Raw genomic sequence first — 16667 nt, forward strand, 5'->3', positions numbered from 1 at the left:
TAAAAGGCACATGACAGCCCACTTGGAGTTTGCCAAAAGGCACCTAAAGGAGTCAGACCATGAGAAACAAGATTCTCTGGTCTGATGAAACCAAGATTGAACTCTTTGGTCTGAATGCCAAGCGTCAGGTCTGGAGGAAACCTGGCACCATCCCTACGGTGAAGCATGGTGGTAGCAGCATCATGGTGTTTGGATATTTTTCAGCGGCAGGGACTGGGAGACTTGTCAGGATCGAGGCAAAGATGAACTGAGCAAAGTACAGAGAGCTCCTTGATGGAGAAACTGCTCCAGAGCGCTCAGGACCTCAGACTGGGGCGAAGGTTCACCTTCCAACAGGACAACGACCCTAAGCACATAGCCAAGACAACGCAGGAGTGGCTTCGGGACAAGTCTCTGAATGTCATTGAGTGATCCAGCCAGAGCCCGAACATCTCTGGATAGACCTGAAAATAGCTGTGCAGCGACGCTCCCCATCCAACCTGAAAGAGATTGAGAGGATCTGCAGAGAAGAATGGGAGAAACTCCCAAAATACAGGTGTGCTAAGCTTATAGAGTACCCAAGAAGACTCCATGCTGTAATCACTGCCAAAGGTGCTTAGACAAAGTACTAAGTAAAGGGTATGAATACTTACAGTATTTTTTAATACATTTGCAAAAAATCCCAAAACTATTTTTGCATTGTCATTATGGGGTATTGTGTGTAGATTGATGAGGGGAAAAAATATTGAATCAATTTAGAATAAGGATATAATGTAACAAAATGTGGAAAAGGTTTACTTTCAGAATGCACTGTAAATACAAAACATTTACATAGATAGACAAAAATATTCTCAACCTCCAGATGAGTATGAGGGGGGATTTTAATTATAATTCTTACAAGCTTGTTTTGCTGGTAGCTTATTCTTTAGATGTTTAGGGCTGCTGGTAAATCCTGATGTGCAGGCATAAAGAAGTGACATTGGACTAGTCTTTAGGGTGTCTATAGCTAGGTTTCCATCCAATTGGCGACAGATTTTCATACCAATATTCTAAAATCTTCATAAAAACAATATACCATTTGAGTTTCCTCTTGAAAAATTTGGCGTCGAACAACATGACAGGGAAGATTTTAATTTACCAGACATATGCATTCAGATCTGACCTGGCGCAACTAGCGCCATAAATAACAGAGGGATGTTGGTCAAATGAGCCACATTTACGTGTCCTTAAACAGCTATAAGAAATTACAAAAACACTTCCTTGTGTTTTGATGTGTAGTGTATGCTAAACTTCATAGCCTATTTTTTTGTCTGCTTTCCTAAACTTTCCTAAAACAATAATTGTCCACCTCACGGGTCAGCTTTCAGAGATTTGAATATTAAATTGCATCAGGGCATTGCATGCATAGGCCTTTAGGCTTAGATGTCCACTGTATAATATTAATATTTTAATTGTATACATACTACCGTTCAAAAGTTTGGGGTCACTTAGAAATGTCCTTGTTTTTGAAAGAAAAGCACTTTTTTTGTCCATTAAAATAACATCAAATTGATCAAAAATACAGTGTAGACATTTAATGTTGTAAATTACTATTGTAGCTGGAAACAGCAGATTTTTTTTATAGAATATCTATATAGGCGTACAGAGGCACATTATCAGCAACCATCACTCCTGTGTTCCAATGGCACATTATGTTAGCTAATCCAAATGTATCATTTTAAAAGGCTAATTGATCATTAGAAAACCATTTTGCAATTATGTTAGCACAGCTGACAACTGTTGTTCTGATTTTAAAGAAGCAATAAAACTGGCCGCCTTTAGACTGGAGCATCAGTATTTGTGGGTTCGATTACAGGCTCAAAATGGCCAGAAACTGGCCCTAACCAGAATAGAAAAGATTGGGAGGCTCCGGTGCACAACTGAGCAAGAGGACAGTACATTCGAGATCTAGTTTGAGAAACAGACACCTCACAAGTCCTCAGCTGGCAGCTTCATTAAATAGTACCCGCAAAACACCAGTCTCAACGTCAACAGTGAAGAGGTGACTCCGGTATGCTGGCCTTAGAGTTACCAGCCTCAGAAATTGCAGACCAAATAAATGCTTCAGAGTTCAAGTAACAGACACATCTCAACATCAACTTTTTAGAGGATAGTGCCTGAATCAGGCCTTCATGGTCAAATTGCTGCAAAGAAACCACTACTAAAGGACATCAATAAGAAGAAGAGACTTGCTTGGGCCAAGAAACACACGCAATGGACATTAGACCAGTGGAAATCTGTCCTTTGGTCTGATGAGTCAAAGTTTGAAATTTTTGGTTCCAATCGCCATGTCGATAGTGAATGGATAATCTCTGCATGTGTAGTTCCCACTATGAAGCACGGCGGAGGAGGTGTGGGGGTGCTTTGCTGGTGACACCGTCAGGGATTTATTTAGAATTCAAGGCACACTTAACCAGCATGGCTACCACAGCATTCTGCAGCTATAAGCCATCCCATCTGGTTTGCGCTTAGTGGGACTATCATTTGTTTTTCAACAGGACAATTACCCAACACACCTCCAGGCTGTGTAAGGGCTATTTGACCAAGAAGGAGAGTGATGGAGTCCTGCATCAGATGACCCGGTCTCCACAATCACCCGACCTCAACCCAATTGAGGTGGTTTGGGATGAGTTGGACCACAGAGTGAAGGAAAAGCAGCCAACAACTCCTTCAAGACTGTTGGAAAAGCATTCCAGGTGAAGCTGGTTGAGAGAATGCAAAGGGTGGCTACTTTGAAGAGTCTAAAATATTGTCAAGTCTACTCCTGCTCCCCGGCACTCAACATTGCCGGTTTACTAATCACTGGTTCTGACTACCATCATTACGCACACCTGGCACCATCGTTACACACACCTGTGCCTCATCGTGACACACCTGGACTCCATCACTTCACTGATTACCTCCCCTATATGTCACTCCCTTAGTTCCATTCTCCAGGCAGTATTGGTTGTGTTTCATGTTCAGGCGCTACTCTTGTTTTTGTATCGTTCCATGTTTATAGTATTATTAAACTCACCTCCTGCACTTGCTTCTCGACTCCCAGCATCTCCGTTACAAATATAAAATATAGTTTGATTTGTTTTACACTCTTTTGGTTACTACATGATTCCATATGTGTTATTTCATTGTTTTGACGGCTTCACTATTATTCTACAATGCAGAATATAGTAAAAATAAAGAAAAACCTTTGAATGATTAGGTGTGTCCAAACTTTTGACTGGTACTGTATATCAATCTATATGAAAGGTCTATATAAAGGAAGAGAAGCTTAGTCCTAACACCAGAGAGATATGCATTTCTTTGTCAGATGGCTGTTGCGGCTACTATACAGATATAGACGTACAGGAGGCTAATTAGATCAATTTCGATCCGAATATTTTTTATAAAGATACTCATATAATCTAACAATATAATGCTTAACTCTGGTAGGCCTCAAACAGACTTCCTTAAACTTCTCACCTTAAATTCAATTGACAGAGTGACGCGACGCACTGCCTTCAGGAAGTTTACCCAGGACACTCCTGACCTGCAAACCAACATTTTATTTCATAATTGGTTAAAGTAAGTCAGTTTTAGATGTTGGTTAGTCGTTTTACATGCGTATCCTTATCGAGATTCCCTAAAAAACACACCTCTTCGATACAACTACGACCGGAAGTGGCTTTTTCGCAGCAGGTTAGGATAATTCGATTCCTAACCTGCTATAAAAAGTAACATACGGTCGTAACTATATCGAAGTTCCGTGTCCTTATCTTATATACTCTGCCTTTTTCCTGCAACAACTCAACTTCTCTGTTGTGCTCCTCTCATTGAAAGTTCAAAAATGATCCGGTTAATGGTATTCAAAAGAACAGTTTACGAAGAACAACTTTTCCTGTTCCTGTTTCGGGGTTGATTTTGTTTCACTGGCAGGCTACAATCAACATTAGGACAAGTCCTCTTCTCAATAACGTTACATGAAAGATATGAAAGCGTGTTCAACGTGATTTCCCGTTGTGTCATTGAGAAAGACCACTCGTATGATCGTAAGTTATATTAATCTTCACCTTTGTCAGTTTAAGTGCGTCCACGTCTTGAAAATGCCTGTACCAAAATTATCAGAGTTGACCTTATCTCACAAGAAATTCAATCAATAAAAACAAAGTTTGAAGCTAGGGGAACAACATGCTTTGTTTTCAACAATTGCAGTATGTTATTTAATGGAAAATCAATAGTATATGCAGGTTTTCAAATACAGCTCTAATAAGTTTTCACAATAATCATATACACTTCAACGTGTGATTGAAGTGGTAATTTGAAGGCTGGCTGTATCAAACATGAATGAAACTTTTACATTACCTTATTAGAAAGCCTGTATAAGACATACACATGTAATGGAATTGACAGTATTTTCCTGTTATGTTATGAATGCTTTCTGTTTTATGAAGTGGTATGAGTTCCTGTACAGTTTACAATTCTCGTCACAAATAGAATATGCCTCTTGGAAAAAAACAAATGTGATTTTATTATGCCTGAAATAAAGGCGTTTGATAGGTATCAGTTGTATTTAGTACATTTAGAGCCAGGTATTTTTAGTTATACTGTAAAAAGTGTTCAGTGATTTCTGTGTTTGACTTTGGACATAGACCCCACAGATGTTTTGTATGATAGGGCCCCATTCTCTCCCCTCGACTTGGTTCCCTTTTTCCTTATCACTTCCTTCTTTAGACTCAAGTTGAGGGAGGGAAACTAGACCTTGCACACAACTGACGATAGCATAACATAACAGTATATTACACTCACGGGAGCAGAAGTACCACCTCAACATTTATTTTTTGGACTCAAAGGTGATCATTTTTCATGTACATCATTGTAATGTACGGGTCTCTTTTTCAATGGCTTTGTAAAGATCCCTATGCTGCTGAGATGGAGGAGGCGTACACAGAGCTGTACAGGGAGTTCCTCCGACTGCGCTCACTATGTCTGAAGCAGGCTGCTCTACTCCAGCAACTCACAGAGACACTGAGGAGACAGCGAGGTCACTCCCATCTCCTTTTTATATGATAAGAAATTATATGCTTCTCATACATGCCTGTTCTGCAGGTTTTTTGTGTTACGATGAATGCCAAAATCTGTGAATTTGGTGCGTACTGTATATACAATAAAAATTAATCTAGTAGGCTACAAGACAGTCAAGATGTTTGACAGACTTATAAAATCTGGTTCCTTCCTTAGGAGAAGCCCCTGTTCCTGATGGACAACCCAGCGTAATGGCATCAATCCCAGTCCAGTGCACCCAGGATGGCCTGGGGTCTCTCCCTGCACGGCCAGAACCCCCAATGGTACCAACACACAACCCTGCTGCACACCGTGGCGGTATAGTCCTATCTGGAGCCTTTGGCTCACTCTCTGATCTCCTGGAGGGGGATTTGGGCAGACTACGGCTGGACTTTGCTCATCCAGGGACAGAAAGGAATGAGGTCCTCAAAGCCGCCCCCCTCAGGCCTCTGGATCTACCTGGGGGTAATAATGGAGAGGTGGCACCCTCCAGTGTCTCTGGGGACTCGAAGCAAGCAGGTCGATTTTGGGGTGATGATACGACCCGACAAATGTTCCGGGTAGGTTTCTCCCCTTGAATTCATATTTAAATGTTTTATTAGACTTAATCATTTGACTAGTCACCCCCTCCTTAGATGCCCTCGGCGTGTGGCTCCTTCTTGGACAGTGAGTTCCTGAGCCAGACCGGGGGAATGATGCTGATGTCAGAGGTGGCAATGCAGTCTCAGGTGTGTGACTTCTGCAATGCTGTGTTCCCTGGCTACACCACCACCAGGGGGGACTTCCTGCGCCATCTCCACACACACATCAGCTAAAACTCTGGTTCCACGTTGATTCAACATCATCGCATAGATTTTTTGTGGTTGAAATTACATGGAAACAATGTTGATTCAACAAGTCTTTTCCCAGAGGGTTATTTTGTTGCCACAGTGATCAGTAATTTGCGCCATGGGCCCTGGTCAAAAGTAGTACACTATATCATAGGGTGCTATTTGGGATGCTACCTTTGTCTTTCACAATCAACGCAGCGATGCAAAAGCACACAGCAGAACTCCTCAACGAGCCACCAGATTGGCAGCTATATCTCCCTATATTTAGTCTGCTATCTCATCATGGTGGTGGGGGGGTGGGGGGTGCGCAGACTCACATGGAGTGAAAAGAGGGTGACATCACAGATACAGGTGAGTCATGCAAGCATCGTTTGTACAGGATTAGCACTCAGCACAGAACTGGAAGGAACAAACAACTTGACGGCGGTGATGATGGTGGTGGTGATATTGGGGGGAGAGTGGGAATGTCTGTTTGGACTTAGTGCTTTTCTATTAGTTCCCTAATTGCTGGCAGCATTCGAATGACGAAGGCTTATTCAGCCTTATCGTACATTTGACTCTTATGCTCCGTCAAAATGGATATCCTCAAAAGGAGTGCAACAAATGGGGCCACAAGATTTTTAAAACAATAAAATAACATTTATTGAGATTTAACAAAATAAATAATTTTCTGTTCAACATAACAAACTGAGGTTGTTTAATGCTTGTGAGGCAGGAGGTTACAGTTTAGGTACCTCATGGTAATAATGTGTGCATCCCAAATTGCATTCTATTTCCTCTATAGAGCACCACCTTTAACCAGAGCCATATGGGCCCTGGTCAAAAGTAGTTCATTATATAGGATATTGAAGGCCTTTTGGGATGCAGAAAATGAAATGTCCTTGATTCACCCTGATTTCTTAATCATCCAAACACCTTTCTTTTCAACATTCATACCCAGTAACATCTGATGATGTTTTCTTTAATAAAAAAAATAGTTAAATTATCCAAAACTCCGTTGTCAAAGAATTTAGTGTTTTAATATGACATACATACTGTATAAAAAAATAAAACATTGGGAGATGATCATTTGTCATTGTTACCTAAGTAATTGCCTCAAGTAACAGTTATGCAAATGATTGTTGCTTGTAAATTATTGTTGCTTGTTTAAGCCTTAAGTTAAATCAAAGAATGTTGAGTTCACCAATAAATCTAATCTAAGGGCTCAATAATATTTACATATTAACATCCAAACCCACCTCTCCAAATGAACATAGTCTCAGTGGGTGTAAGTGACACTTGCTGCAGTATTGGGAGGAAAAGGCCTCTGAACCTGATTATCGTCTCTGTACACATATTTCTGTTTATCATCTAACTATCAAACGGTCAACACTCGAACGAGTGACACTTTGCAAACCAAGCTTTAACGGCATTGTCATTACAGATACTTATCCTCATCACAAGTCCTTTCTCAGTTACAACCTTCTGATAGAAGGAACAAAAATAGCACCAAAAGTTAGTCATGATATCAACATTTTGCATCCATTGTCCCGGGGGCGGAGTGGGGGAGGAGGGGATTATTGGGATTATGTTCATAGGGGACAAACCTCCCACAGTTGTGTAAGTGTTACTGTAGTCCTGTGGAGATGTGGCTAATGCCCTCGGAGGGTTTGGGCACACTATATACAGAGGTAAAGTTGTAGAGCACCTGTCTCTCAATTTCAGTACTGGAGGGCCGTAGTATTTGCAGGTTTAGGATGTGTTGCCTCTGCCTGAACCACCCGATTCAGCCAATCATGGGTTCTGTCCCAAATAGCACCCTATTCCCGAAATCATGCACAGCTTTTGACCAGGGTTCTGATCAAAAGTAGGGCATTATGTAGGGTGCCATTTAGGATGCACATTTGATTTAGATTGGAATTATTTATTCCACGTCCCCTCCCCCTTCCCTGTACTACTACTGTTAGTGGTTTAAGTACAGATGGAAAGCCTGCTGAGTTTGGCCCTCCAGGATTGAAGGTGATGAGAGGCAGGGTTGTTGATGGGTTCTCAGGATGATGAGTGGTTGGTTTCACTACTTTCCCCCTTGGTCCGAGTCATCTTTGGTGCTGCCAGGGCTGCTGCTCCTGCACACTGCTACTGAGCTCCTCCTCTCCGCCTTAGCCTCAAAGTCTTGAATGGGAAAGATGAGGGCTGTTAGCCTATATGCCCGACTGAGACAATATGATGACAATACATTATTACTCCCCCTGAACCTTTGAGTGCTTGCTATGGTCAACTGTACACCAATTAATGCATACTAGGTTGGTTAGGGTCATAACTTTTACGAGTACTTCACTTACTCAAAGTAATAAAACTGGAAATACAACAACACCATTCAACTATGGTAGCAAACTTGAATATTTGAAATGGAATATTAAATGTCAAGGGTTTTGTCTGACAGAATGAGCCCACCTACAGGCTAATAGGATAACACTGTAGAGGGAGTAGGTGCAGTTAAAGTATAGTCAGAGGAGACGGGTCGTGTTGAGTGAGTGAAACAGAAAAGGAGAAGGAAACCAAGGTGAGTGATAAGAACAAAGGACGACGGAGGGGAAGTGAGAGGGAGACCGACGTCATAGAGAGATGAAATGGTTGTTTTTCCCCCTCTACTTACTTCTTAAGTAGAGGGAGAGGGAGAAAAATAAGCCTGTGCCATTTCCCTGCCCACAGGTTTTTATTTTTGTTCTCTGTCGCTCGGTGAGTCAATGCAACGCCCCTCCAATTACAGCCCACTCCTTCGCCCCCTCTCTCCATCCATCCCGCCCTTCAGCCCACATGCCTAACACACTGTGACGTCAGCCGGTGGCGGAGCGAGGGAGGGGGTCTGTTTCTACCGCCCCACAGCACTTCCTCTGCCCCTCCCGCTATCATTCTCTCTTTCTCCCACTCGATCTCCCTGTATCTTCTCCACCCTGCCTACTGTGACAGCCTAGTGCTACGGCACAGTAGTTTTATTCACATCTGAATGGCTGTACCTTTAACATTTTAATGATGTGTTATAAGATGTGACAGGGTAAAGGGTTAAGTACAATCATTTGAAGTGTCATAATCAGTTATTTACATACGCTACTAGACCTCATGGCAATTTGACTGTATTGACATCCATGTCAATTTTCAGTATGGTTTGTAGCTGATAGGCTACCTCCTCCCCTCTCTATCCCCCAACTAATTTTCCTTCTTTCTTCTCCTGTCCCAGCTAGTTAGAACTCAGACCTGGCTAGTGGGAGGAATCACAATAGAGATTCTGACTCACTTGGGTTCAAACCGAAGATCCTTGAAACAGTCTTTAAATGACGGTAGCAAAACTCTCCGGCCTTTTAGCCCTACCTCAGTTTCTACTTGTTATCAATGTAAACGATACTGGCAACAGGGACAGTATGTTAAAGTGATAGTTCACTTCAAAATGTAAGTTTGTTAAAAAGATTCAGGCCTCGAAAGTGGTTTAATATCAGGATGAGTCAATGTGCCAGTCAATGTCCCACGCCATCTGTTGCGTAGCTCTAGTGAGATTTGGCTGTATGTCTCAATCTCAAATTAATGGGAAAGATAGGCACCGTTTAAAAACAATGAAATGAGACAGTGCATATTTCCTATTCATTTGAGATTGAGACGTAGCCGAATCTACACAACAAATGTTGTGAGACAGAGTCATCTCAACATCACAAAAACCTTTTATCCCTGAAAAATTCAGACTATCACTTTAAGAGTGTTAGTATGATAACTCTTGCATGATAATGTTTGTAAGCCATTATTCAGAAAGTCACCTGTGGTATGTGTCCCCTCTGACCTAAGGCTGACCTTGCCAGCACGGTCATGTGACACCATCCTAGCCAATCGCAGCCCCTCATCCATGAGCGTTTGTTGCATGAGATGGCGATTCCAGTTGGCAGGTATGGAGGTGTCGGTGGGGGGGCGGGGTGATGGAGATTGGTTGCACTGTGAGCCTACGTCTAAGACAGACAAGGTTAGGTGTGAATGCCATTTTGAACCAATCACATATAGCTGCTTCTTGACAAGGCTGAGATTGCGTCCCAAATGGTACCCTATTCCCCATAGACGGTTTGGTTGATTAGCAACAAAACCGACACGTGCGCAACTATGGGGCAAAAAAGATGGGGTTGGCATAGATTGTTGACAAAATGTAAATACATTTTAGTCCCCAAATGTTTATTAAAAACAAATACATTTGCACAATGAGCACTTGTCTCTCAAATACATAGTTACAGTTGTTGATGCCCTAGCTAGCGAATTTTAGCCATATTAGCATAGACATGAGTCAAAACGCCTCAAAAGAATACATGGTATCAATAACAAGATACAAAGAGCTGAAACGAGCCACTTACGATTCCCCATATGACAGCTTCTTGTCATTGTTGCTAGTTATTTGACTGTTCAGAATCATAACACCACATGGCCTTCTGCCTCATCGATGCTCACACATTTTTTGTGACGATGTCAGCCAACCTGTCTATTGGGCTACGGTCAAAAGTAGTGCACTATATAGGGAATAGGTTGCCATTTGGGACACATTTGACACCACAGAAAACATTAACTATTTGGCCTTGATTATAAATGGTGCTTTAAAGTCAGTGGGGCTCTGTGACATTTACAGAAACACATAAAGAATGTCTGGGAATGGAATGTGATTAAGTGACACTACAAGATCAGTGCTAAATGTGTTCAACAATTACTGTATATACTGTACATGCTAGACTTACTTGACTTAAGCCGATATAAATGCTAGTGTTACTAAGAAATAATATTTGGATCTGGACACCATACATACCTTGTGTTAGGCTGTCCAGACTCTCTCCTGACAGGCTGTCCTCGTCAGCCCTCTGGGACACGCCCTCTGACCCTTCAACACCATGGAGGGAGGACACACACTCCGACACTATCACCTGAAACACACACACTTAACCATTAAACACACAAAACATCTCAAACACACACTTCCACATTATCACCCGAAACACACACCAAAACGTAATATTGTGTGTATTACAATGCAATTACTACTGAAAAGTACCTATGGTATAAAATGATTTATGAACTGGGTGATTTGAGCCCTGAATGCTGATTGGCTGACAGACGTGGTATATCAGACCATATACCATGGGTATGACAAAACATTTATTTTTACTGCTCTAATTATGTTGGTAACCAGTTTATAATAGCAATAAAGCATCTCGGGTGTTTGTGATATATGGCCATTAAACCACGGCTAAGGGCTGTGTCCAGGCACTTCGCTTTGCGTCATGCCTAAGAACAGCCCTTAGCCATGGTATATTGGCCATATACCACACCTCCTCAGGCCTTATAGATTAAATATTGTAAAGTACTAATTGAATTGTAGCCATGGTATAAATTACAGCATATAAATTATTGCAATTTATTCCCATTACAGCTCATTCATTGTCTACCAATGCCGTATCCAATAGATTACCAATATTATGTTGACAAAACAGCTTTTGTACACCCACAATAACACAATTAAACAAGAGTGAGATAGAGTTTGGTATAGTTTTACTCTTTCCTGTTAGGGGTTCAGAGACTTTAGCCCACTCACCTCACTTTTTACTCTCTTTTGGGATGGTAAGCTGCAGTCATCTGCACTTGATCTGTAATAAGAGAAGGTATAATAAAGTAAAAAGGCAGTAAAAGAAGAGCAAACCTCTTGTGCAAACTCCAGAATTCAGTTGGTCCTGTTTTGTTCATTAGCAAGTAGTAGCTCACTATATCCAATTACAATATAAAAACTGATGTTGAGTAACCAAACCTCGAGGCTATTTGTGACTAAAAGTAAACACATACATTATTCATTGAGTTTGAAAGATGTTTTTTTGTTATTGATTATATGAGACGCTTGAGTGTTTGAATGTGCTTTAATTTAGTTGGTTACACAGTATGACTTTGTTTTTAAGCTGATGCACTGACTGCAGTGCTGTCTGACTAATAGCATGACCTTGGCTAGGCTTAGCTATGTGTGCTGTGGGAGTTCCCAGCTTTCCCTCTGTTCTATACGCCCACCTCTCTTCGCCCCTATGCTGCCTGCAACCACATAGTAGTTTCTCTATGATCATATCTGGTTGAGAAAAGGAATCATATATTCTCAAGGCAAAGCAGAACATAACATTTGAATTTCTAATATCGTAACTCTCTCTATTTGGGTTTCTTTGTTTGCGTCCCAAATGGCACCCTATTCCCTATGTAGTGCACTACTTTTGACCAGAGCCCATAGGGGATAAAACCTAGTTATAGAGGAAGAGACAGAGGGTGGGATGGTCATCAGATTGGGGTAGGGAAGACCCTAAACTGCGCAGGCTCGTGCCCTTACCTGGCATGCTTGAGTGTGGAGGTGTAGGCGCATTCTCTCGCCACCTGTCTAGCCAATGAGAAGAGCTCTACCCGTCGCAGAAGCAGAGCGTTGTCACGCATACAGAACTGTGCAGCCGCTTCATTGATGATCAGCTGAAAATGAGGAGGACATAAAATAAGGTGAAAGGGGAAAGAGAATGGTAGAATGATATGAACAGCATGATAAAAAGAAAAGGCTCAAGCCTAACACATACCGGTACACAGAGACCTCTAATAGTGGAAACACTGATGCCCTTACCTCGTGATGTGTGAGCTGCTTTCCCTCCCTCCTCTTGGAGTCGAAGCGGCCGTAGATGAGGCTGTACTTACGGATCTCCTCCTCCTTGGCCACATCCTGGGGTGCCATCTTGAAGATGTGGCCCACCGTCTTGGCCATCTTCTTGTTCATCCTCAGCAGTGTCTTCACCTCTCTGGGGTCCGACCTGGGTAGGGTCCTCAGGAGCCTGTCCACGCTCTCCCCCACTGCCTGCGCCATCTCCCCATCCAGCTGGCCCCCGGGCCAGGCCGAGAGGGCTGCCGGAGAGAGAGATGAGGAGGATGCCGGGGGCGTGGAGGGACCTGGGGGACGAGGGGGGAGCAGAGGTGGGCTGGGCTGCTCCTCGTCCACCCCTGAGGCTGAGGCGCTATTCCCGTCCTGTTCAGGGCTGAGCCAGTGGGGGTCCATTGGGGACAGCTTGTCCCTGTAGTGGGTGTCCTGGGGCTGCGGTGAGGCCTGGGAGCATGGGCTTCTGGGGCTCCCGCTGTGCATAGGGGTGAGGCATGCCCTGTCCTCTCTGTCACACGGTGACCCCGGCTGCCCGTTGCTCAGGGACTTCCTGAGTCCTCCGGCAGCGGTCCCGCTAGCACCCGTCCCATCAACCTTGAACAGAGGGATTCCCCCCAGGGGCACGTTGGCCAGGGGCTGGTTGAAGAGGGCTGGGTTGGCCGCCCAGTCGCGGAGGGCCTTCTGCAGACGGCGCACGTGCAGTGGCTTGGTCGCCATGCCGACCAGCGCCATGATTTCCAAGAACTCGTCCTCTGCAGCCTCACAGAGCTGCTGCACGTCGTCGCCACCCTGCTGGATGAAGGTGTCGTAGTATGCCAGAAGGTTGGCCCTCTGCAGCACCCGGTACAGCTGCAGCTCGCCCAGCGTGCGTGGCAGAGACATGGTGCAGGTCTGGAGGTGGGAAAGAAGGAACAGACCGGAGGAGAGTTACTCAAGAGTCTTAAGTTTTAATAAATGGCTCATCAATCAATGGTAGGAGTATTGTGTTGTGTGTACAGAATGCTTTATTCATTTGTTTGCTATATGGTATAATCTATATGTATTGTTATTTCGGGTTATGTTTTCTTTGGAATGTTTGGAAGCAATTTTCTACCAATCTTTTTGTGGTGTAGTGGTAACTACTGCTGTGATGCTATATCTGGGAACAGATGTCTCATATAAGAACACCTAAAGTCCATATCCATCAGATGTCTTGTATAAGAAGACAATGTCAATATCTTTAAAAAAAAATTACCAAAATTACTAATTTAGATACTTATACTCCAATAGCCTACTTTTCCTGATAGTATATTATTATTGGTGATAATCTTTGGCAACATTTCACATGTGGGTGCCCAACCCTCTATACCTCAAATATGCAGGATATGTACACATGGTATTATTGGGGAAATGTAGGCCTACAGTTTAGAAATGCACAATTTTTTATCTCTTATTCAAGTTGTGAGAATTAAAAACAGTTTGTCTATTCTTATGAGACCCGAATTTGATAGTTCATATTACGCACAAAGCGATGGTTACGAAAACAATAATTGAAAAAACTATGACAATAGTATTACGCGCACATCCGTCCAAGCCCAATACCAGACAATGCATATATCTATGGAATTACACACGCATGTAAAATTTCAGAATAAAACATTTAAATGACTAATGTAATCTCTTACCTCGTCCACGTCGTCCGACGGCTGAATTGGCAGAGGGGACCCGCGCTCAGTGAGTGACCGAGTGGTGTCTCCAGCAACAGAATCCAGTTTTCGCGCAATATGTGCCGCCTCGTAATAGGCTCGATTATGGAATGCTAAAGGTAAATGAGCAAAATCCTAATGGTTATCTCACTTTTAACCTTGTCGAAAGTCCCATCCAATCCCGTTAAATTGTTATCAATGAAAGGGCTGAGACAAAAAATTATAATAAGAAACGGTGATCAACAGCCTATTGTAAATACCTTAAATTGATTTGTATAATCGCTCTCTTTCCCTGTACAATCGTTTTCTTTCTCACTTCGGAGTGGTGTTGTCATCAGCTAAATCCCTGAGCATATCGTAACTCGTCTGGATTCGTTAGCAGATATCCTCCCCTGACGAACCGTATTGGTTGCTGGCTGCCTTTTTGCTGGTTGTGTGGGTGCGAGAAACCTGGGGGCGGACTGCAGCACGCCATCTGACCGAAAAAGAGCTTTCCTCTCCCGGTAGAGAGGCGGCTTTCAAATTGGAGATGTGGGAGGCGGGGGCTTGAAAGGCTGAGGTTTGCTTATTAACCCTTTCATTTTCTGATTTTGTCTGCCCACTTCGCAATAAGATGCACCTGTCTAAGCCTATTCAATACAAACTGAGGACCACATAGGCTACCATTCTGGTCAGTCACATACATGTGTGAGGTTAGCTGTATGATAGCCTATGCTGATAATAGCATAACCTTCGATTTAATTAATCTCCCTTTATTGCACTAGATCAGTTATTTATATTGGGTGCTGTTTCACAGATATATCGTATTGATATACAGCGCAGTCGTGTAAACAGAATGGACATACAGTAATAGCCTTGTGCAGCAGAATCATAAAGTGGGTGGCAAGTGGTGAAGGACTGTTTCCGATCGGTTGGGTAGATTCTCTGCATGACGCATAAGATAGGGGATTCCCCAATGATGCAACAGGCATCACTGTGAATTTGATGTACAGTAGTCCTACAGCGTTGCAGGTTTGTTGTGATAAATAGGCTATCTTAAATTAATTGAACAAAATCCGAAGTTGATTTTGCGTAAATTAATGGCATTTAGGCTCCAACATGTCTGGCCATGATTGTTTTGATTGGTTTAACTTGGGAAGAATTGGTTATATGGTTTATGTTGAGTAGGCCTATATGTTCACCACAGCTGTGTGATTTTGCACAAAGCACCACTGTCTCTGTGTCCTTCGGGTCACCATGTAGGCGTTGAAGCATGCTGACACGTTCTATTTCCGCCCTCTCAACCAAATAAGCAATCTTTTTTTAAATTTATCAAAATCTGTGTGTGTGAAAAGAAAGTCTAGATTATTAATGAAAACTAAACTATAGGCTTCACTATTTCTACTAGGCTGAACAATTTTTATTAGGCCTACAGTGCATTCGGAAAGTATTCAGACCCCTTCCCTTTTTCCACGTTTTGTTACCATACATCCTTATTCTAAAATGGATTACATTTTTTCAACCTCTCATCAATCTACACAAAATACTCCATAATGACAAAGCAAAAACAGGTTTTTAGATATTTTTGCTAATTTATAAAAATATTAAAACAAATACCTTATTTACATAAGTATTCAGACCCTTTGCTATAAGACTTGAAATTAAGCTCAGGTGCATCCTGTTTCCATTGATCATCCTTGAGATGTTTCTACAACTTGATTGGAGTCCACCTGTGGTAAATTCAATTGATTGGACATGATTTGGAAAGGCACACACCTGTCTATATAAGGTCACACAGTTGACAGTGCATGCCATAGAAAAAACCAAGCCATAATATTGAAGGAATTGTCTGTAGAGCTCCGGGACAGGATTGTATCGAGGCCCAGATCTGGGGAAGGGAATCAAAAAAATTCTGCAACATTGAAGGTCCCCAAGAACACAGTGGCCATCTCTTCCTAGAGCTGTCCGCTTGGCCAAACTGAGCAATCGGGGGAGAAGGGCCTTGGTCAGGGAGGTGACAAAGAACCCGATGGTCACTCTGACAGAGCTCTAGAGTTCCTCTGTGGAGATGGGAAAACTTTCCAGAAGGACAACCATCTCTGCAGCACTCCACCAATCAGGCCTTTATGGTAGAGTGGCCAGACGGAAGCCACTCCTCAGTAAAAGGGACATGACAGACAGCTTGGAGTTTGCCAAAAGGCACCTAAAGGAGTCAGACCATGAGAAACAAGATTCTCGTTTTAATACATTTTAGAATAAGGCTGTAACGTAACAAAATATGGAAAAAGTCAAGGGGTCTGAATACTTTCCGGATGCACTGTTCACTTTCCTAAAATTCTTATAATAGTAGGCCTAATTGGACCAGAGAATTCTGATTTTCTTATGAATAAGAAATAATGATTGCCCTCTTAAAATATCAGATTGACTGTAGGTCAAATAAAGGTGATTCTGAGA

At 42.5% G+C, this 16667-nt stretch overlaps 2 protein-coding genes across 4 annotated transcripts in view; one reads left to right on the forward strand and one right to left on the reverse strand.

Moving 5' to 3' along the window:
• Window positions 1–6950, forward strand: part of LOC139535952 (mitochondrial proton/calcium exchanger protein-like) — a 22794-nt gene extending 15844 nt beyond the window's left edge. Inside the window, exons 9-11 of the mRNA XM_071335947.1 lie at window positions 4907–5035; window positions 5233–5615; window positions 5691–6950. Coding sequence (XP_071192048.1) covers window positions 4907–5035; window positions 5233–5615; window positions 5691–5870 — 692 coding nt within the window. The 3' untranslated portion in view covers window positions 5871–6950. The remainder of the gene's footprint in view (window positions 1–4906; window positions 5036–5232; window positions 5616–5690) is intronic.
• On the reverse strand, window positions 6886–14836 carry LOC139535953 (NGFI-A-binding protein 2-like). Of its 3 annotated transcripts, XM_071335949.1 has the most exons (8): window positions 14495–14820; window positions 14214–14347; window positions 12523–13440; window positions 12244–12377; window positions 11476–11527; window positions 10693–10807; window positions 9671–9856; window positions 6886–8036 (listed from the first exon to the last, which is right to left on the reverse strand). In XM_071335949.1, exons 3-8 carry the CDS (start codon window positions 13429–13431, stop codon window positions 7939–7941), a joined length of 1494 nt encoding a protein of 497 aa, XP_071192050.1. In that variant the 5' UTR covers window positions 13432–13440; window positions 14214–14347; window positions 14495–14820; the 3' UTR covers window positions 6886–7938. The 3 variants fall into 3 exon arrangements, with proteins under 3 accessions (XP_071192050.1, XP_071192049.1, XP_071192051.1); XM_071335948.1 differs by having other exon boundaries at window positions 14214–14820; XM_071335950.1 differs by lacking the exon at window positions 9671–9856 and having other exon boundaries at window positions 14214–14836.
• Window positions 14837–16667: the final 1831 nt, after the last annotated feature.

The sequence above is a fragment of the Salvelinus alpinus genome, chromosome 12 (genome assembly GCF_045679555.1).
Source record: "Salvelinus alpinus chromosome 12, SLU_Salpinus.1, whole genome shotgun sequence".
Lineage (NCBI taxonomy): Eukaryota > Metazoa > Chordata > Actinopteri > Salmoniformes > Salmonidae > Salvelinus > Salvelinus alpinus.